General features: G+C 45.0%; 1 protein-coding gene across 2 annotated transcripts in view; it reads right to left on the bottom strand.

Annotated features, from left to right (window-relative positions):
- Window positions 1-2,899: 2,899 nt before the first annotated feature.
- Window positions 2,900-22,818, bottom strand: part of ERCC3 (ERCC excision repair 3, TFIIH core complex helicase subunit) — a 33,332-nt gene continuing 13,413 nt past the window's right edge. The window contains exons 10-16 of one of the 2 annotated variants that reach the window (XR_011428674.1): window positions 20,361-20,563; window positions 15,284-15,380; window positions 14,033-14,150; window positions 12,689-12,891; window positions 8,770-8,888; window positions 6,699-6,851; window positions 2,900-5,126 (exon numbers count right to left, since the gene is read on the bottom strand). Coding sequence is in view for 1 of the 2 variants with exons in the window: in XM_023622674.2 (XP_023478442.1) it covers window positions 4,995-5,126; window positions 6,699-6,851; window positions 8,770-8,888; window positions 14,033-14,150; window positions 15,284-15,380; window positions 20,361-20,563 (822 nt within the window). In the remaining variant the exon portion in view is untranslated. The remainder of the gene's footprint in view (window positions 5,127-6,698; window positions 6,852-8,769; window positions 8,889-12,688; window positions 12,892-14,032; window positions 14,151-15,283; window positions 15,381-20,360; window positions 20,564-22,818) is intronic. The other variant, XM_023622674.2, reaches the window with a different exon arrangement.

Here is a 22,818-nt window from a genome sequence, read left to right as displayed (position 1 = left end):
CTCAAAGGCATATGCTGACCAGTGTGCAATGGAAGACTCAAAGGACCCTGAGCAAACCTCGGTAGCTCATTGTGCAGCTCTCCTATTTGGTATTTCGTCCTGCAAATTCCACCTGCCATGGGGTGTAAGGGCTGGTTCAGGGAAAATGCAGGAGGAAGGGGTAACAGAACAGATGTCTACCAGTGAGCAGTTCACTCACAACTCCTACAATCTCCTACAATCTCCCAAAGCTCACTCAAGAAGAGGCAGACAATTTGAAGAGACCAATCACAAGGAAAGAGATTGAAACAGCAATCAAAAGCATCCCAAAGAATAAAACCCCAGGACCAGATGGCTTTCCTGGGGAATTCTACCAAACTTTCAGACAGGATTTAATATCTATCCTTTTCAAGCTACTCCAAAAAATTAGGAAGGATGGAACACTTCCTAACACATTCTACGAGGCCAACATCACGCTGATACCAAAGCCTGACAAGAACAGCATGAAAAAGGAGAACTACAGGCCAATATCGCTGATGAACATAGATGCAAAAATTCTCAACAAAATTTTGGCAACCCGAATTCAGCAATTCATCAAAAGGATCATACATTATGATCAAGTGGTATTCATACCAGGGCCACAGGGATGGTTCAACATCTGCAAATCAACGTGATATACCACCTCAACAAACTGAGGAATAAAAACCACGTGATCATCTCAATAGATGCAGAGAAAGCATTTGGCAAGATCCAACAGCCATTTATGATAAAAACTCTGAACAAAATGGGGATAGAAGGGAACTATCTCAACATAATAAAGGCCATATATGACAAAGCCACAGCCAACATCATACTCAATGGGCAAAAACCGAGCGCCATCCCCCTGAAAACAGGAAAGAGACAAGGATGCCCTCTATCATCACTCTTATTTAACATAGTACTGGAGGTCCTGGCCAGAGCAATCAGGCAAGAAAAAGTAATAAAAGGAATCCAAATAGGGAGGGAAGAAGTGAAACTCTCGCCGTTTGCAGATGACATGATCTTATATATAGAAAACCCCAAAGAATCCATTGGAAAACTTTTAGAAGTAATCAACAACTACAGCAAAGTTGAAGGGTATAAGATCAATTTACATAAATCAGTAGCATTCCTATACTCTAATAACAAACTAACAGAAAAAGAACTCAAGAACACAATACCATTCACAATCGCTACAAAAAGAATAAAATACCTTGGGGTGAATTTAACTAAGGAAGTGAAAGACTTATACAATGAAAATTACAAAGCTTTTCTGAAAGAAATGGATGATGACATAAAGAGATGGAGGGACATTCCATGCATATGGATTGGAAGAATAAACATAGTTAAAATGTCCATTCTACCTAAAGCAATCTACAGATTCAACGCCATCCCAATCAGAATCCCAATGACATTCTTTACAGAATTAGAACAAAGAATCCTAAAATTCATATGGGGCAACCAAAGACCCTGAATGGCTAAAGCAATCCTGAGAAAAAAGAACACAGCTGGAGGCATCACAATCCCTGACTTCAAAACATACTACAAAGCTACAGTAATCAAAACAGCATGGTACTGGTACAAAAACAGGTGCACAGATCAATGGAACAGAACTGAAAGCCCAGAAATAAAACCACACATCTATGGACAGCTAATCTTCAACAAAGGAGTTGAGGGCATATAATGGAGGAAAAAAAGTCTTTTCAACAAATGGTGCTGGGAAAACTGGAAAGTCACATGCAAAAGAATGAAAAATTGACCATTCATTTTCACCATTCACCAAAATAAACTCAAAATGGATCAAAGACCTAAAGCTGAGACCTGAAACAATAAGGCTTCTAGAAGAAAATGTAGGCAATACACTCTTTGACATCAGTATTAAAAGGATCTTTCCAGACACCATGTCTTCTCAGAGAAGGGAAACAATAGAAAGAATAAACAAATGGGACTTCATCAGACTAAAGAGCTTCTTCAAGGCAAAGGAAAACAGGATTGAAACAAAAAAACAAACCACTAACTGGGAAAAAATATTTGCAAGTCATACATCTGACAAAGGCTTAATATTCATAACATATAAAGAACTCACACAACTCAACAACAAAAAATCAAACAACCCGATCAAAAAATGGGCAGGAGACATGAACAGACATTTCTCCAAAGAAGATATATGGATGGTCAATAGGCACATGAAAAGATGTTCATCACCGCTGATCATCATGGAAATGCAAATCAAAACTACACTAAGATATCACCTTACACCCATTAGAATGACAAAAATATCTAAAACTAATAGTAACAAATGTTGGAGAGGTTGTGGAGAAAAAGGAACCTTCATACACTGCTGGTGGAAATGCAAACTGGTGCAGCCACTATGGAAAACAGTATGGAGATTGCTCAAAAAATTAAAAATAGAACTCCATACGACCCAGCTATCCCACTACTGGGTATCTATCCAAAGAGCTTGAAGTCAGCAATTCCAAAAGTCCTATGCACATCTATGTTCATTGCAGCATTATTTACAATAGCCAAGACGTGGAAGCAACCTAAGTGCCCATCAACAGATGATTGGATAAAGAAGATGTGGTATATATATACAATGGAACACTACTCAGCGGTAGTGCAAATGGGACGATTTTTGCAACATGGATGGACTTTGAGGGAACTATGTTAAGTGAAATAAGCCAGATAGAGAAGGACAATCTCTGTATGACTGCACTCATATGAGGAATTTAAAAATGTAGACAAAGAGAACAGATTAGTGGCTACCAGGGGAAAGGTGAGGTGGGGGGCGGGCACAAAGAGTGAAGGGGTGCACCTACAACATGACTGACAAACAATAATGTACAACTGAAATTTCACAAGATTGTAACTTATCATTAACTCAATAAAAAAAAAAATCAAATCCAGACTTGTACGGAGACTTTATTTGAAAGGTTTATTGCAAAGGGGGGGGTGGGGGCAGCTATCGCAATAGGGAGAACGTGCTGACTGTAAGGTCTGTGAGTGTCTCAAGGTTGAGGCAAAAATATTTTTCTCTCATAGGGAGGAAACAAGTAGAAAGAGAGCGGCAGAAAATGGCATGAGTGGGAATGGCATGGCCAGAGAGTAGATGAGACAACATTTTCCCTGAGTCCAGCCTGTTCTCAGGAGGGGCTGTAGGCTGAGGGTGCGCCAAAGTTCAGGGGCCTGGGGGAGGGAAAAAAATCTTAAGTGAGGTTTGGTTAACAAGCAATTTGTTCCAACTGATCACTAGGAACAAGCAATTCAGCTAATCGCTTGAGGTAAAGAATGGGAATTTGGAGGGTATGTGTCTGGCCCTGTCACGAGTAAACGAGGGGGCACCCGTAAGTCTTATCTAAGCCACAGGCGGAAGGCTGGTTCTTTGCAGTAAGCTGGTTTCCAGAACACAGATGATGGGGGATTTCACTGCCTGTTTTCCAGCATCACGGGGCTCAGGTGAAATTCAACACTGCCAGTAGACAGGTTAGAGAACAAGAAAACAACAAGCACCAAAGACAAGTGTGAAAATAGAAGACGCGTTTGGTATTATTTGAGTAGCTCAAGCATAAAGGTGTGCTAGGAGATGAGAATCTGGAAATAAGAATGGTTAGAATCAAGTTTGAGACATTTGGGTGCCAGCCCACCGGGGTGAGTGATGGGCAGCTCTGCAGGCCTTACTGCGTGCGTGCCTGAGCACAGGCCTCCGGGTGCTCAGGCCATGTCTGGGGTTTGCACAGCCAGAGTGGCTAGCTGCCTGTCGGCACCAACCACTGGCCAGACTATGAGAACGTGTCTGTCCCCAAAAAGTGAGCTCAGAGAAGTGGAATTTGGGAAGGCGGCTCTTGCTTCCAAGCACTCATGACAAAATGGACACTGTCCTCTCCCCAGGGCTGGTCTGCGGCTGCTTTGGGCAGCACTGGTGCAGGCGTGTGGGCAGTGACAACACGGGACATGGCGTGCTGCTGCTGAGCGGCAGAGGTGGGCAGGGACTCCAAATGTAGAGGCCTTATTTAGCACGGGCCTTCGACACTCCCCAGGTGTGAGCACTGTTGCCTATTAGAATGACAATAAGTCCTGAAAATAACAATTTTCTTCATGACCTATGCCTTGTGTGTCTTTTATAGAGCAATCCTGCCTTGTGTGTCTTTTCCTTAACATATTTTCTTTCATACCAAAAACAAGAGAAAAAAAGCCCAAAGGCTTTTTTCAGAACAGAGGAACCAGCCACTAAAGACCCAAGGGTACTAAACTGCTATGAGAAGAGGAATCCAGCCCCCCAGCAATATCAAAAATGCTGTTTTGGGGGAGAAATAAGACATCATTTTCTCACAGATCAACCATCAGAGCTGTGTGCACCTGATGGCCTTCAGGGGACCCAGAGGACCTACACGCGATGGAATCCACCTGAGCTAAGCAGTGAACAGACAGGACTGCCAACGCCTCACACTCTTCCCTCTGGCTGGACCATCCTCCCCAAGCTCCCCAGGGCCCTTCCCCATCAGCACTTCCACACCAAGGGGCAAGTCTTTTCTTCCTGTCTCCCCAGTAGCTCCCTGGGGATGGGCTCCATCTTACTCCTCTGTGCCTGCTACAAAGTGGGGCCCTGATGAGGGTTTGTCATCTAGACAGAACCCAGGCCTACAACGAAGACTGGTTCAATGTTCCACTCCTGTTTATGCAGGAGAACATTAAGATAAATACACCTTAAATATTACAAATTTTTATATACAGGAATGACCATTCCTCAACAAGTTTGAAAAGCGATCTGAAAAGACCAAAAAATATATCCCCGCCTCGCTTGTTTTAAGACCCTGGATGATCCACGAAGACAGAAGCAAGCTCCTGATGCATTTTCTTCAACACAGTCGGCAGCTATTGATTCTAGATCAGCTTGGCCAATGCTGAAGGACACGGATGTGGAAAGAAAAGGTCACGTTGAAAACCCCTTTCCAACGTCAACACTGAGCACCAGCCTTCACCAGCACGACCCGTGGACGTCACTTCCTGAAGCGCTTGAAAAGTGGGTGCACGTGCTTCGTGGCAGCCCTGCTCCGTGAGGAGTGGTACTCCATGTACACGGTGTCGTCGGCCCCAGACATGGAGCTCATTGTGCCGAAGCGCCGAGAGACCTGCCAGGGGACCCAGCCCACCATTAGTTTCCAAGGGGAAGGGCACTCCTTTTATAACATTCATAATTGTAACTTTTATAAAATTTGTAAGTTTAATAAATTTCATTAATTTTAAAATAACATTTACTGGCTACTTACCACGTCTCAGGCACTGTTCTAAGCAGTTTACACATATTTACATGTACGAACTCATCAAATCCTCACAATCATTATAATCCTCATCTTACAGGAGAGGAAACTGAGGCACAAGACATTATGTACCTTGTCTAAGATCACACAACTCTTAAAGAGATGGGACTTGAACCCAGCAGTCTGACTTCAGCTTCCCTGTACTTCACCGTAATGCTACCCTGCCTCTCTTAATGACCATTTCCAAGCAAAATTTTTTAAAAGTGAGGGCAGAAGTCCCTCAGGGTCTCCTGAGACTCCACCATAGGCTTTGAATCAAGTGGAAAGCCACAAAGCCCTGGGCTTGAATCTAGGCTTTATACCTCATTGGATGACGCTGGGCAAATACTGAACGTCTGCACCCCAGTGAACTCATCTGTAAAATGGAGACAACATCATCTGCCTTGACATACGTGGTGTGAACAGAAATTGCACAGGTCAAGGGTCGAACCCACAGCCTGGCACACCACCCACACCAGAGTACAAGTGAAACATGCAGACGGGCACTGAAGCAAGGCCTTCGACAGCCTGATTTGAGTGAGCCACTGTGAGGAGGGCCTGACTAGACGTCACCTCAGGATGCAGGCAGAGGCAGGACGTTTCCCTGGGGCTTTCACGGAGAGTGCCCAGAGGAAGACCTAGCCCCTAACTCTCAGGTGTGGGGGAAGGTCCCAGGCTGAGGGACAGCAGCACCTCCCCAGGTGACACTGCTTCTTTCTTTCCTTGTCCCAGCCACTGCTCACCTTGTGGCTCTGATACCAACTTAGTTTCAAAAGCACCTGACTAAACCGTCCCCCCCACCTGGGAAGGGCCTGGTAAGAATTCCCATGAGGGTACTCTCATTAACTATACCATATTATATCTGCCTGGCACATGGCAGGCATTCCATAAGTATTTGCAGAATAAATGCAAAGTTGAGTATTTTCAGAGAACTCTAAATTTTTCAAAATAAGTATACAATATGAATTGATCCTCAGACCTGTCTTACAGCCTGGAAGGCTCAGCTCTATTAGCGAGGAGGAAGCTAGAGATGAAGTGACTTGCTCAAGGCCAGGAGTGGCAGCCCCACGCCCGCCACATCCCTTCCTGCGGCCACCCCAGCGAGAGCCTGGGGTCATGTTTGCCATCCTGGGCTCCAACATCAAAATGCTAACAAATACTCATGCCAGACTGCCATGCGAGCAGAGCAGGAGACTAATTACAGCCACTGTGGGCTCGGCCCTGTAAAACAAGATGCATGGAGGAAAGGATACACGCCAAAAAGTGAACAGGGGATGTTTCTATTATTCTCTTCTCTGTAGTTTCCGGTGTGCCCCAAAAAATCAACTATGTGCAGGTGTGTGCGTGTCTAAGGATTCTGTCCTTCGGGAGAACTGCCATGGGGAGGCTCACCCACTCACTCACCTGGCTGGATTTGGAGCCAAATTCTCCTGCCACCACCTCTTCCTCAGCATCCAGATCAGTGGCCGCCAGGACTTTCTGTAACAGCTGCTGCTGCTCTTCCTTCGTTGAAAATGCCAACTCCTCTTCCTCCATGCCAGCAAGCTTCGTGATCACCTACAAAGCCAAAACCCCAGGCAGCGTGTCCCCTTTTGTTTTCTCTCCCTTGGCCCTATCCCACCTTCTCCTGGGTTCACTTGGTCACTTTGCCCCCACAGGCCCAGCTGAGCAGGTGGCTAACAGTGAGGAGCTCCTCTGGAACAGCCCAGAGACCAGCTTCAGCAGCCGCCTTTAACAAGGAGCTTAACTAGTGACTGCACGGCAGGAGAGGTACTGGGAATTTCAGAGAAATCAGCTCCCGTCTCCTGGCAGCAACATGAGCACCTCCAGAAGATCACTGGGGACCGTGGTGAACTTAAAACACCTATGCTGGCAGTTTTCCCATCTTGCACCAAGTCAGTAAAGGAAGGGACCAACAACGGAAAAGCACAGCCTGCTGCCCTTCGAGAAGGGCCTTCAACCTCCCGGGCTTGGCACCCAGGGCTTCCAGCAAGAGGGAGCACTTACAAACGACAGGAGGTGGAGAACGGATTGACAAGATTTTTTTAAAAGAGCAGATCCCAGCACAGTGGAGATTTGGTCATTTCTTTGGGGATAACTTCCTACAAGGTCCACCCATCCCTGCAGAAAGCTGGCATTGCCGATTACGTAAGGGGAAGGTTCCCCCTCTCTAACTCATCTCGTAATTTTAATTAAAAGAGCATGCCTAGAAGGGAGGATTGGCTGGGCCCTTCAGGTGGCCACAGATCGGGGCACAGATATGGGACACTTCTACCCTGGCCTGCTCACTCTCCCTGAACTCCACGGTCATGATCCTGGGCACTCTAACCCGCTGCTCTCGGCGGGTGGTGTGGGAGGCGAGGAAGGCGAGGGCAGCTCTGACCAGCACACACACGCCCAGCGCCCTCCCTCCCTCGCTCACCTTCTGAGGCGCCCAGAGCACCTCCTGCTTCAGGGTTCCTCCTGCCCTGATGAATCCCCCAGGAACTGGGAGGTATGAATGCTGTTATTATCAGCATGTACTTTTTATAGACGGATAAAAAGGTCACAATGCAAATCCTTCGAAAAACTGTCCCAAGTGTCCCGTCCTCTAGGCCAGCACGAGAAGTCTGCAAAGAGCCCTGCCTCTGGCTAACAGAGGAGGGGTCAGACAAGCGTGTCGTCATTTCTGAGGCTGAGAACATGAACTTACCATCTGCAAACAGACTCAAGCTCGAGCGTCTGAAAAGAGAGCCTGTGAGCCTGTGCCTCTTACAGATCGAAATCCTGGGAACCGGTACATTCTAGCGAAGTCCTTTTAGTCCCTTCTTCCAGCACTCTCTACCCACCACCACAAATAAAAACCTCTGGGACACTAAATCCTGCCATAAACTTCCATTTGGAAAGAAGTCCACAGGAAAGAAAGCAAACGCCTCAGCAAGTGAACGTCAGGCAAAGAGTGAGCACTCCCCAAGCCCTTCTAACGCCTATTGCAGCACACGATGGCGCTGACGTCTGTGAGGCCCACTGAGGCATAGGTTCACCCAGTGAGTAAAGGAAGAGCTCTCCCAGACACCTGGAGGGGCCCTCACTAAGGAAGCAACCCCAAGGGGCTTGGACTAACACAGTCACGGACACAATCCCTTGGCATCTCAAGTCCTGCTAGACATTTTCCCACCAACATCTAATAAGACAACCGTAAAAAGTTAACACGCAGAGATTCCAAGCCTCTTGCTTCAGAGGCCCCATTCTTCAACCATTCACTGTAGGAAGTTGGGGGCAAGAGGGGATCCTGCACAATATTTTTCCTCAAAGCCCCCCACGATTCATGCAAAGACAAAGGGAGTCTGACACAGGGCCTCCAGTCCCCTTATGTTCTGTGCCTGCCTGAGCTTTGTCCCACGCTGGTGCTGACAGCGGCTCCCACTTCTCTTGGAGGCCTGAGTACAAAAAAGCCCTCGGTCCTATACTGACTAGGGACCAGAGAGATACATACCTTAAAGCTATAACCCTGATCTACCAAAAACCTCTGCCGCTTGGTTGAATAAGCCATTTCCTGTGTGTCCTGGGACACCAACGAGTAGAAGAAGGCATTGTACTCCTCTGCAACCATCCCTGGGGGAGAGGGCAGGAAAAAGGACATTACCTGTTAGAATGCTAGGAACTAAGTCCAGGGCCCAAAAGCAAGTAACACAGTGAGAGCTTTGCAGTCAGGGAGGTGATCCCCCTGACTTTGCACAGACTTTATCAAAATCGAAAACTTTTGTGCTTCAAAGGACACCATCAAGAAAGTGAAAAGAAAATCCACAGAATGGGAGAAAATATTCACAAACATATATCTGATAAGGGATTTGTATCTAGGTCATAAAATTAAAACTCAATAATGAAAAAATAACCCAATTATAAAAAGGACAAAAGACCTGAACAGACATTTCTCCAAAGAAGATACAAAAATGACCAATGAGTACATGAAAAGAGCTCAACATCATTAGTCATCACGGAAATGAAAGTCAAAACCATAACAAGATACTACTTGGCATACGCTAGGCTGGCCAGAATACAAAGACGGATAATGACAGTTGTCGTCGAGGACGTGGAGAAACTGGAAGCCTCGTACGCTGCTGGTGAGCATGGAAAATAGGGGAGCTACTCTGCAAACAGCCTGGCAGTTTACTAAACGTTAAACGCAGGTAATACATGACCCAACAATTCTACTCCTAGATATACACCCAAGAGAACTGAAAACATATGTCTACACAAAATCTGCACATGAATTTCACAGCAGCATTATTCTAAGTGCCAAAAAGTGGAAACGACCCAAATGTTCATCATTAGATGAATGGATAAATAAAATGTGGTATGTCTATACAGTGGAATATTATTCAGCAAAGAAAAAAAAGAATCAAGTATTAATACATGCTGCAACATGGATAAGCCTTTTGAAAGCAGTAAGTGAAAGAAGCCAGTCACAAAAGGCCCCAATTATGATTCCACATATATGAAATGTCTAGAATAGACACATTTAGAGAGATGAAAATAGATCAGTGGTTGCCTGGGGTTAGGGGCTGGAAGGCAAGAGGAAATGAGGAGTTACTGCTAAAGGGTAAGGATTTCTTTTTTGGGGTGGTAAGAATATTCTAAACATAGACTGTGGTGATGGTTACACAACTTTGTGAATATACTAAAAACCAATGAATTGTACGCTTTAAGTGGATCAATTGTATGGCACGTGAATTACATCTCAACAAAGCTGCTAAAAAAACCAAACAGCTCAGAGAGAAAACCTAGAACAGAATTATCACAGAAACTAGGACAGAAAATATTTTAGCCTATGAAACCTGATCCTTCAGGAAAATATGACAATTTTTGCTTCACAGTTCAAATGTCAGTAGGCTAACTGTCTGTGTACTACCTCTGAATTCAACTGTTTCCTAGTCTTATAAGAGCTCAGAGATGCAAAGATAAGGGCCAAATATCTTATATCAAACTGTTTTTTTCCTTTCAGTTTTATCAAGATAAAACTAACACACAGCACTATGTAAGTTTAAGGTGCACAGCATAATGATTTGACTTATATGTACTGTGAAATGATGACCATCATTTAGCTAACATCCATCATTTCATATTGATGCAAAAAAAAGGAAAGAAAAACACTTTTTCTTGCAATAAGAACTTCTAGGATTTACTCTTAGCAACTTTCCTATATACCATACAGCAGTGTTAACTATAGTCATCATGTTGTACATTGCATTCCCAGTACTTACTTACCTTAAAACTGAAAGTTTGTGTACTTTTTGACCACGTTCATCCAATGCCCCCACCTCCTACCTTTGATAACCAGACATTCGATCCTTTGCTGGATCCTATGATAGCTCTGTTTTTCGTTTTTTGAGGAACTTCCCTACCGTCTTCCATAGTGGCTGCACTGACTTACATTCTCCCCAGCAGTGTGTGAGGGTTCCCTTCTCTCCACATCCTCTCCAACACTTGTCATCTCTAGTCTTTTTGATGACAGTCATTTTAACAGGTGCAAGGGGATATCTCATTATAGTTTTGATTTGCACTTCCCTGATGATCAGTGATGTTGAGCACCTTTTTATGTACCTGTTGGCAACTGCATATCTTCTTAGGAAAAATGTCTGCTCAGGTCCTTTGTTCATTTTTCAGTTGGATTGTTTTTTGCCATTGAGCTATATGAGTCTCACATTTTGGATATTCACCCCTTATGAGATATATGATTTGAAAATATTTTCTCCAATTCCACAGGTTGCCTTTTCATTTTGTCGATCATGTCTTTTGCTGTGCAGAAGCTTTTTAGTTTGATACAGTCTCACTTATTTATTTTTTATTTTGTTGATTCTGCTTTAGGTGTCAAATCCAAAAAAATCATCAGCACGACTGACGTCAAGGAGCTTTTTTCCTGTTTTCCTCTAGAAGCTTTATGGTTTCTGGGCTTACATTTAAGTCTTTAATCCACTTCAAGTTAATTTTTGTGAGTGGTGTAGCACATAAAGGACCAGTTTCATTCTTGTACATGTGAATATCCAATTTTCCCAGCATCATTTACAGAAAAGACTGTCTTTTGTCCATTGAGCATTCTTGGCTCCCTTGTCAAATTCTAGCTGACTTGACATGCATGGATTTATTTCTGGGCTTTCTGTTCCATTGGTCTATATGTTTTTATGCCAGTACCATACTGTTTTGATTACTACAGCCTTGTAATATAGCTTGAAATCTTGAAGTATGATGCGTCTCATTTTGTTCTTCTTTCTCAGGATTGCTTTGGCTCTCTGGGGTCTTTTGAGGTTCCACCTAAATTTTAGGATTGTTTTTTCTACTACTGTAAAAAATATCATTGGGGGGCCGGGCTGGTGGCACAGCAGTTAATTGCGCACATTCCACTTCAGCAGCCCGGGGTTCACCGGTTTGGATCCTGGGTGTGGACGTGGCACTGCTTGTCAAGCCATGCGTGGCAGGTGTCCCACATATAAAGTAGAGGAAGATGGGCACAAATGTTAGCTCAGGGCCAGTCTTCCTCAGCAAAAAGAGGAGGATTGGCAGCAGATGTTAGCTCAGGGCTAATCTTCCTCAAAAAAAGAAAAGTCATTGGAGTTTTGATAGGGATCACACTGAATCTATAGATGGCTTTAGGAGTATGGAGATTTTAACAATATTAATAATTATTCCAATCCATGAACATGGGATACCTTTCCATTTATTTGTGTTTTCTCTGATTTCTTTCATCAACATCTTGTAGTTTTCAGTGTAGCCATCTTTTTTTTTTTTAGGAAGATTAGCCCTGAGCTAACTACTGCCAGTCCTCCTCTTTTTTTGCCAAGGAAGCCTGGCCCTGGGCTAATATCTGTGCCCAGCTTCCTCTACTTTATATGTGGGATGCCTACTACACCATGGCATGCCAAGCGGTGCCATGTCCGCACCTGGGAACCGAACCAGTGAACCCCAGGCTGCTGAGAAGTGGAGCGTGCGAACTTAACCACTGCGCCACCAGGCCAGCCCCTCAGTGTAGCCATTTTAATCTTCTTGGTTAAATTTATTCCTAAGTATTTTATTGTTTTTGATGTTACTGTAAATGGGATCATTCTACTTCTTTTTCAGATGACTTGTTGTTAGTGTATAAAAGTGCTACTATTTTTGTATGTTAATTTTGTATCCTGCTACTTTACTCAATTTCTTGATTAGATTTAGCAGTTTTTTGGTGGAGTCTTTAGGGTTTTCTATGACAAAATCATGTCGTCTGCAAATAGAGACAATTTGACTTCTTTCTTCCCCATTCTGTTGCCTTTATTTATTTTTCTTGCCTGACTGCTGTGGGTAAGACTTCCAGTACTATGTTGAATAGGATTTTTCACATGATTTTTCTCTTTAATTTTATTAATGTCATGTATCACACTTACTGATTTGCATATGTTAAAACCATCCTTGCACCCCAGGGGTAAATCCCACTTGATCATGGTGAATAATCCTTTTATGTGCTGTTGAATTTGGTTTGCTAGTATTTTATTGAGAATTTTTGCATCTACATTCATCAGGGATATTGGGCTGTAATTTTCTTTTCTGTAGTGTCCTTTTCTGGCTTGACTATCAGGGTAATGCCGGCCTTGTAAAAAGAGTTAAATAGTATTTTAAAAAAACAAAGTGCTAATCAAATGCAAAGGGGTTTTTAAATTAGATTTTTTTTTTTAATGCAGTGACGAGTAAGGAATCAGTAATGAATTACTCTCAAATATGCTAGTCAGATTATATTCTTGACAGTTTATAAAAGCCACAATTTATCCAGCAGCCTACTATATTCTCTTATCTAAGTCTCTTTCCTCACAGTAGTCCTGGAGAATAGGATGGTCACTCCCACTCTGGATGGGAAACTAAGGCTCAGAGGGGCAAATTACTTGCCCAAGTTCACACAGTTGGTCTGTGGGATCCAAGTCCATGCTTGCTATTTCTACTAACTCGCCCTGTCTCCATTTTAAACACAATCAATTAGTTGCTTCTTAAACATATTTGAATACAGTATAATTCCAACATGGACTCACTAATCTTGTTATTTTCAAACATCCTAGCAGTCCAGATGCCTCCTAAGATGAGTGAATTCCTTGAGGACAGGACCTAGGCCCTTGTCTTAGGACCTGCCTGGTCCCAGGAGGATGCCATCTCTTAGCAGCAACATCAGGCCCTGCCCGCAGTTGAGTCTGGGCCCTTCCACCACAGTTAACCAGCAGAGACTGCATACTTCTCGTTTCCTCATTCACTGAGCTCGTGACACCCCTGCCACGAGCTGCCACTCAGGGCACCACCCTTCACAGGTTATGAGTGGCATCCATCTTGTGGCTGCCAAAGCTGTTCCTGCCAAGCCCTCTCCTTACTCCTGACTCAAGGTCCAGGGCACAGCTGCCAGCACCTATGCTTCCACCGGTGGCTCAGCTCAGCTTTCTCCCTTCTATGTCTGTACCATTAAATACTGCTGTCCTGGCTCCTCTTCCAAGTGCTCCACTTAGAGGACATCTGTGTGAATTCTGGGCCATGGAAAACACCCACATGTTCACCTCCAAAGCATGAGAAATAACAAGGGCCAAGGAGACCTTGGTCCTTGCTTTGGGACCCCCTCCCTTCAGAGTCTACCTAGCCCAGGAGCACAAACTCACCTTCACGAACACACAGGCAGCTTAACCCAACCCTCTTCCTAACCGAAGCAGTTCAACAGGAGAGACCTCCCGGAGCAGAAGGGAGAAGGCCACCTTTACCTTTTTTGGCTCGGAGCACTCGCCCCAGCCTCTGGGCTTCCTGCCGCCGGGAACCACCGTGAGATGAAATCTGAATGAGAACATTGGCCTCTGGTAGATCAAACGATGTGTCACCCACCTACAGAAATGAAGCAGCTGTGAGTTTGGGAAGGTTTTTATATAAGACAAAAAAGAAAAAAATCAACTGGCCTCAAATCTAAATAAACTCTGTAGATAATGTAGAAAAACAATCACTAGCCTGTTCGCTCTGTACCAGGGTCCTTTGGATCGGGCAGGCCTTGAGCACCTAGTGTGAATTCTCCTGAGAGCTGCCCTAAAGAAGCCATCAGGACCATAGCAGGACCAGCTCCCTCAGCAACATTCCCAGAGCAGGCTGCTGGGGCCCAAAGACAAGAGGGCCCTATCAAGAGAGACGCTCTGTGAGTGATTTTTTGCTACAGAAACAGGTCTGCACAAAATTATCCACACTCTTAACTGGAGGCCATTGAGACCAGCAGCACGTACGGGACACGTGACCTGGTAGGAGCCACTGCCTGCACTGGGCTGGATTCTGACTCAGGGTAGCTGCCTCAGCTTGCAGGCTCCAATTGTCAAGGTTCCCAGCCACAGACATCACAGTTAGGTACTTACTGACCTAGCCACGACCACTTTATAGGTAAATCCCATTTCCTTTGGGCTTTGGGTCTGTTCTAAACCGTTGGGTCACAGCAATCAAGTGCAAATTAAAACCATCACCGAGATGGGCCCATGTGAGTGTGCATTGTGCTTACAATCAGGACCAACCACCAAGGCACACCAGGAACCAGAACAAAAGCTGCCCATGACCTGCAGGAATCTGCAACTCCACAAAGAGAACTGCATCCAAACGCCTACTTTGCCAAAGTAGGTAATGAACTTGTATAAAGAAAATACAACTTAAAATTCCCGTATCCCAAAAATAGGTGGGAAAAACTTTAGAAAGCAAAAGGACTTTATAGGTTACATTAAATACATTAAATGTACATTAAATATATTAAAACACTACATTAAATGTTTAATACATTAAAACATTAAATACATTAAGACCCTAAATCTGCTTCTCCCACTACCCAACAGGCAGCATTCCCCTGCCCCCAGATATTGGACACATGGGAATGACAACTACACATGACGTTCCTTCATCAAACACCAATTCACTGCCCTGAAAACATACAGTGTCCCCAGGCCCTGGAGTTACTGGGGCCTCACCACCACCCTGCATGCCACACAGACCTTGGAGATGAAGATGGTGTTGATTTTGGGGTTGTGCTTGAAATTCTGGAGAATCTGCATCCTTTCTCCCTGGGATGTAGGACCATAGATATAGGGTCTAGAGAAGAACAGAGCTGTGTCAGAAAGACCACAGAATCACTCCTCAATTATCCTGAAAGCACGTCAGAAAGGGAGCTCCAGCAAGGTTTCTCTCTCCCCCAGGAAGCTCTGTGTGATGCAAGAATATCAGGAGGAGACCTTAAAAGTGAGTGGTGACAGACCCTCCCCACCTTCCTTCTACAACTCACACACAGCCCACCCCTTCCCCGCCAAGCCGAAGTTCAGGTCAGCACTCTCTTCAGGATTCCCTCCTTTACTGTTTTCTTTGCTTTTGGACTGGGTTCTTGCCTGCTTCAAAATTTCTCACTCTAAGCTTAGTGTCTACACAAGGAGGACCCCTGCATTTCGTGAAACCCAATGGGAGTGGGGAAGAAAACACTGTTATTTGCAAACAAAAGTTTGGAAGCAACTGTTTCCTAACGACACAGGTACCCTCCAAGAAAGGAGCAAAAGAGCCCATTCCAGACTGCTCTTCACTGACCTCCTGTAACTCTAAGTTCAAACACTTCTCTTTAATTTCCAGCTCTCTGCCGAAGGGCACAACCCTGTCTGATGACCTCAATGCTTATCACCTCTTGGCATCTGGCAATGCCACTCCTCTACCTTTCTTAGAATTTCCTGATTTTTCTAGCTTCCCAAAGGTCAGTAATAACAGTGATGATGACAATGACAACAACGACAATGAAGACAGCTACCAAGTATGCAGGGGTTACCCATGTCAAACCCTGAGCTGGGTATCACATTGAAAAAACTCCATATGTCCCTGCCTGTACTCCTCACAAGTGTAAAAGGTAGGTCTCACGTTCCCAATCTCCACCTGAGGAGCTGAGGCTCAGGAGCGTGTGGAGGCTGCACCAAGTGCGGGTGGGCCAGCGCACAGGCTGCCCCAGGGCAGCACCCGCGGGAGGCCCGGGAAGCACTGCTTTTGATACTGCACACAGCACTTCCCAGCACTGTGCCACAACTGGTCACACTGTACCCGAGAGAGCAAACCCCTGCCTGTGGGGAAGCCGGAGCCCCCAACCACTCAAGCCTGTTCTACGAGTGTTCAGGGCACCACACCAATCATTATTTTCGAAGTGTGTCATTCTGTGAAGAAGGTCATGAAACTCACTCTTCAGAACAGCCTGTCTCTCAATACCCAGGTTGTCAGGTGGTTCTTTTCCTCCTCCCCCAGCATCAGGACAAACTCTTCACACAATGATGAGCCCTCAGTTTCTGAAGCTTCCCCCATACAGGAAACGAGACAGAAGGCAACCATCCTCCAGAGAGAGAACCTGACATCTGGTGAACACTTACTAGATGCCAGGCATGAGAATCCTGTGAGGGAGGTGGTGGTAACTCCATGTGACAGAAGAGCAAAAGGAGGTTCAGAGAGGTAAACAACTTTCCCTCGGTCACACAGCTAACAAAAGGAGGAGCTAGGAGTCAAATCCAGTGTGTCTGCCGCCAAAGGTGATGTTCTGCCCACTACCCCACACTACCAAATAACCCAAAGAATCTCTCCTGCATAGTCCTTCAGTGACACCTATTCCTAGAAAGGAAGGCCGGGACGAAGCAGGAGCTTGGAGGCTCCCCGCCACACACCAGTCCAAAGCTACAGAAGACAGCAATATCCAGGATCCAGAGGATCATTGTAAAGCCAGAAAACAAGACAAACAAAAACACTTCACACAGTTAAAGGCCAGAAGTATAAAACCAGTCATAAGTAAAAGTTGCAGTTATCATTCTAGCATCAATAAGAGAGCCACAACCCGCTGCCCTTCACTGTGCCAAACTGGCTCAGATTCAATAGTCCCAGGCAAGGGAATGCCCCACCCAGGCAGATGCTCAGGCTACAACCAGGAGACGCGCCTCAGGGGGTTTGAATGTGGGTGTGGGGAAGGCCACTTGCGGGAGGCCCCAGGAAGACTCTGGAGGGAGTCCTGGAACGGGAGGGGGAAGAGGAATGGAAGACGGTTCTTAATACGAAACAATAAATATATGCATTATCTTGTTGCCCCTCTTGAATCAACAGCAATGTGACAGTAAAAGATTAAAAAGACACAAACCCACAAGGGCAAAGAGAAAAGGAGAACAAGTAACAGCAGAATAGAAAAGTGACTAACATTGCGGAAGTCGAAAAGCAGATGGATGCGGCCATGGTAACTGAGCTAGTAACTGAGAAAAAGCAGAAGCCCAAGCCAGCAGGAGGGAAAGCCAATACAGAACAAGCCAATTTTCTATGCAGAACACAGAAGGGTTCAGGAACTAGTCACTAGTTTCCCAGAAGGTGGGTGGTGGCGCAGGATCACAGACAGATGGGCTGGCAGAGTATTTGTATGAGGGGCAGGGTCAGAACATGTCTCTCTAGCATGCTCTGGCACGCCTCCTAGCAGCCAGGCATGCCTCCTCCCACCTGCCAGAAAGCTGGAGGCTTATCTTCCAGACTCTAAACAGGAGGGTGGTACTTAACGGACCTCAGGCAGAGCTGAGGGCAAAAACGAGACTACAAATGAAGATGGAGGAGACCCTCTGCCCCGTCCCCAGCCACACATGCCGGGAGCCAGGGGCCAGCAGATACCTCTCTGGAGAAACTGTCCAGCCCAAGAGAAAGGACCTAGAGATACTGGCATCTGGCAACCTCTTGACAAAATAGCCAGATCCCTGTCTGACCACACTGTGGTGAGGTCCACAGGCCGGCAAACCCGCTAAGCAATACAGAAAGGCCCATCATATTTTCAGTGACCAACTCACAAGAAAATATAGCAAGGATTACCAAAAATCAGAAGACGGGCTCTAAAGACAGAGGTGGAACAATCAAAACAAAAAAAACGGAAGAAAAGAGACAGTGTGGGGCACAGAAGAAAGCTTCAAGGCTTCAAGTGCCTCAGAGAAGACACCGTGCTCACGAAACAAGAAGAGTTAGCAATTAAGAACTCTTGGAAATTAACAAAAGCTTCACTAAAAGGACTGGAAGACAAAGGGATAAAAATATAGGAGAAAAAAGATGAGAAAATTAGAAAGCTGTTCAGAACATCTAACATCCGACAAGCAGAGATTCAAAAGAGAGAGCAGAGAAAACAGAGACGATGAGGAACAAAGGAAAAACAAAGAAATTCTCAGAATTGAAGAGCACGAGTTTCCAGATTGAAAGGGTCCACTGAGTGCCCATTACAATGAAACAAAAAAGACACCATTTTGACAGTGAAAAAAAGATACACTGTTTTGAAATTTCCAAAAACAAAAAAAGATCCTCAAAACTTCCTGAGAGAAGGAAAACACACGACCAGCATGACCACAGACCACGTCCAGAGAGGAATCAGAAAGGCATCAGACTTCCAAGCAGCTGCACTGGAAGCCCCGAGAAAACTGAGCCCTGCCTTTAACATGCCAAGGTCCAGCCTGATCAAGCATGAGGTTGAACAAACACATCTGCAAGCAAAGTCTTCAAAAATTTTCCTCCCACAGACCTTCTACCAGGAGTCTAGTGGAGGACGTGCTCCATCAAAATGAGTGACCGAGAAAGAGACCTGAGACACGGAAACAGGGCCCCCGACACAGGGAAGAAACACAGGGATTCACAGGGTGATGTCCGAGGGAAAGCAAAGGCAACAGCTGGGCAGGATCCTAAGTCCTAGAGAGCAAGCAGGCCAGAGCAGAGCAGGAGGCGGAAGCACTAGTGGAGATACGTGCTGGGGGGGATCCCACCAGGGAAAGAAAGAGAAAAGGAATTGAGAGGTTACCTGACGGGTCTGACCGTACTGAGACTTTATGGTGCAGGAAGAGTCTGAAGAGGAGTAATCATGAGTGCATAGAAAACCCAGCAAAAGCACTGACAAGGCAATTATTAACTCCAGGAAAAACAAACGTTTACAGAGAAGAAAATGTAATCATACTACCCTACAGGCCTTGGCTTGAAGAATATACAGTCAAAATAATGTAACACTGAATACTAACTTAACCCCAAACAGCCTGGGAGGATGGGGGGAGAGGGGTGGGAAGCGGTGTATGTAAGAGAGCTAAATCCTCAACTACTGGGGTAGAAAGTTAACAGGCAATTTCTACAATTAGTCAAGAAGTTGCTATATAAGTTATTACTTAGAAATACGAAGGTAACAGAGAAAAAGTTGGAAGTGGCTACATTTGGGGAAGAGGAATTTGTGGGTTCCTGTTCAAGGAATTGCTGTTTCTCATAGTAATCTGCTACTTTGATAAAAAATAAAATATTTCCTAAATTAAAAAACATACAATTTTAGAAACCTGAGAAACACTGAGTCTCAGTTTTCTCATCTATAAATGGGAATAACACAAGGAGCTCGTGAGGCTGAGGTGAGGATTAAATCAAAGCGTGCTAAAGAGAAGCTGGCCTGTACCCATGCCTCCCCTGCATCCCTACCCCACAGGAAGAATTAAGGCCCGTCTCCGCAGAGGAGCTTGCCTTCTGCTACATTCAGAGCGCCTGACGCCTCGCCTCGCTGTAGCAGGGAGCCAAGTCTCTTCTTCCTTACTTGGCAGGGGATTTACAAGAGCCAGGTTTAAACGCAGGTATCTGGGGGGCGGTGCAGGCTGGTGAGGACTCTGGTGTTTCCTGAGAAGCTCTTTCTAGATGCAGGACCATACCTGGGATGCTAGCCCAGCCTGCCTTGCCTTCCTGGCCTCTGGCCCATACAGTCTGACCTCGTCTCCACCCAGTGTTCACTAGGGATGAAATCCAGATGCCAACTCGTGCCTAGCTTTGGAGCCCAGCTCCAAAGCAGCACAACTCTAACCTGCTCCCTGGGCTCAGGGAGACCAGGCTTCCTTTCTATGTGCTCTAACCTCTGACTCAGACCACCCACTCCTCTCTCTCACCTGGTTCCTGCAACTGGGGCCACAGAACCACACCTCTAGATCCTAAGAAGTTCCCAAGGCCTTCGAGAAAAAAGCAGGCACCTTCTGCATCCTCACATGGAGAAGATAAATGGCTTTGGAGGTACTCCAATTTCTCGATTCTTACTTGTTCAGCCGAATGGCATATTCCTTCAGGGCGAACACGTTGTCAGCAAATACAATAATCTTGTCATTTCTCCTTTCATGAAACTTGATCAGAAACTGGCAAGCTCTGAATTTGTTGGGGTTCATGGTGTACAGCAAGATTCGTTTTTTGGTTTTGATTGCCACATACTCCCGGTAAAACTCAGGAGACATCGGGCACCAGACCTGTGATGTAGTGAGAACCAGCACTCAGTTTGCAAGCTTAAACATCACACAATTGGCAACTTTCGAAGACCATTCATTTAGCAGTATTAGCTTTAAAACAAATCAAAAAACCAACGGCATGTGAATTGTCTCAATAAAACTGTAAAAACACAAACAAAAAAACACAAGACCTAAGAGCTAATGCTGAACTAGGACACTCAAATGTTAATCAGTTAACTAAGATTTTTCAACGATATCAATATCTAGAGAATTATTTTCACACCAGCTCCAAGTGAGGGAAACCAGATTCTCCACCAGTGGAGCAGCACCTCCTCCCGTTCAGATCACACCTCCACACACGAGTCAACACACAGCACTGCTACCGAGGCTGCACACAGCGCCGAGCTCTGTCTGCTGAGTGAGCCTCCTCGTAATGACACCCTAGAGTAACAAACACACTAAGCACCCAGATGTTGGTTTTTAAATTACATTCTCTACTAAAAATGCTCCATGCAGAAACAGTTGATTCCAGGGCCAAGGGAGGGAAAGTACCAGAGGAGCCAGAAATATTTTGCTGTGTCAGAAAGCAAGGAAGTACTCAAAAAATGATGGCAACCCATCAAATGGACATAGAAGCCAGCTTGAAGGTAGTCCCACTGGTCACATCTGAGATAATTACAGCATCCAAAGAAGAATGACAGCAACACTCCTGAGGGCCTCCTCTGTGCTAGGCCTGTGCTTGGGCTACTGACAAGCTAAAAGAAGCTCGGGCAAATGTACTTAGGTGCCCTGACTTCTAAAGGTCTCAAGGCTGTGTAGAGACAAGAAGGACCCTCTGGGAACTCTGCGCTGGAACAGGCCACAAGCCTGCACTGACGGGCTCTGAGAGTTTGGTTGTGACCGGTGCCACTTCTGTGTGATCATCACAGACCATTTCTGCACACTGCCACCACTGTAGAGTTAGCTGCCTTCTCTATATGCCAAATTCTGTGCTGAGCTCAAATTCATAGGTTTTTGTTATGTTTTCTAGTTCCCTCTGGGCCATATCCTATTATGACTTTTAGAGTTCCTAGTTCTTTATAGCCAAACCAACTCTTTTTTCCCAGTAATATTTTTAAAATCTTGCATTTCACAGAATATGAAACACAAATGGCCAAAAACATGCAAAAAGATTCTCAATGTCATTAGTAACCAGGACAACACAAAACAAGACCAAAGGAATACAATTTCACACTTATTAGGTTAGCAAAAATCAAAAGAAAGAAGTTCAATATTAGATGTTAGAAGAAATGCGAAGCAACCTCACTCACTCTTGATGAGTGTTAACTGGTACAATCACTTTAGAAGGCAGTCTTCTGCGCCATGACTAGGAAGTGAACATCCACAGAGCCCCTGACCCACAAACGCTCCTTCTAGGTGTACCTGCCAGAGCACTGGCCTTCAAACTGGGATCGCTTTACATCAGGAGTTAAATATTCACACTCATAAACACAGTTTTAGCAAACAATATATACCCTTAATACATACTACACATTCTGGCAGATTCTATCCTATCATGGTCACGACCCACTGAAGTGACATCACCACCTACTATGGGGGTCACAGTCCACAATGTGAACAACACTGCTTTAGACAAACTGACACAGGGCCCCAGGAAACAGGTGCAAAAGGATTGGCAGCAATATTTTCATAATAGTGAAAAAACAAAGCCCCAAATTTATAGAGACAGAAAATAAACCAGTGGCTGCCTAGGGCTGGGAGGAGAAGGGATTCATTACAAATGGGCATTAGGGAACTTTTCAGGGTGGTGGAAACAAACGTTTGAAAACTAGATTGTGGGGAAAGCTGCACAACCCTTTATGTTTAGTAATATCAGAGAAGTCATAAATCACAGTATTTAGTTAAAACAGGCGAATGTTATAGAATGTAAACTATACCCTGATAAAGCTATTAAAAAAAATAACAGCCCATGGGGCTGGCCCCGTGGCCGAGTGGTTAAGTTCGCGCACTCCGCTGCAGGCGACCCAGTGTTTCGTTGGTTCGAATCCTGGGCGCGGACATGGCACTGCTCATCAAAACCACGCTGAGGCAGCGTCCCACATACCACAACTAGAAGGACCCACAACAAAGAATATACAACTATGTACTGGGGGCTTTGGGGAGAAAAAATAAAATAAAATCAAATCTTTAAAAATAAATAAAATAAATAAAATAAAATAAAATAACTTAGCCCAAATGTCTGTCAACATTAGAAAAGATTTTATTTCTCCTGCTGT

Source organism: Equus caballus, chromosome 18, assembly GCF_041296265.1.
Source record: "Equus caballus isolate H_3958 breed thoroughbred chromosome 18, TB-T2T, whole genome shotgun sequence".
NCBI lineage: Eukaryota > Metazoa > Chordata > Mammalia > Perissodactyla > Equidae > Equus > Equus caballus.
Note: the sequence above shows the minus strand (reverse complement) of the source record. Positions and strands in the feature narration are given on the sequence as shown.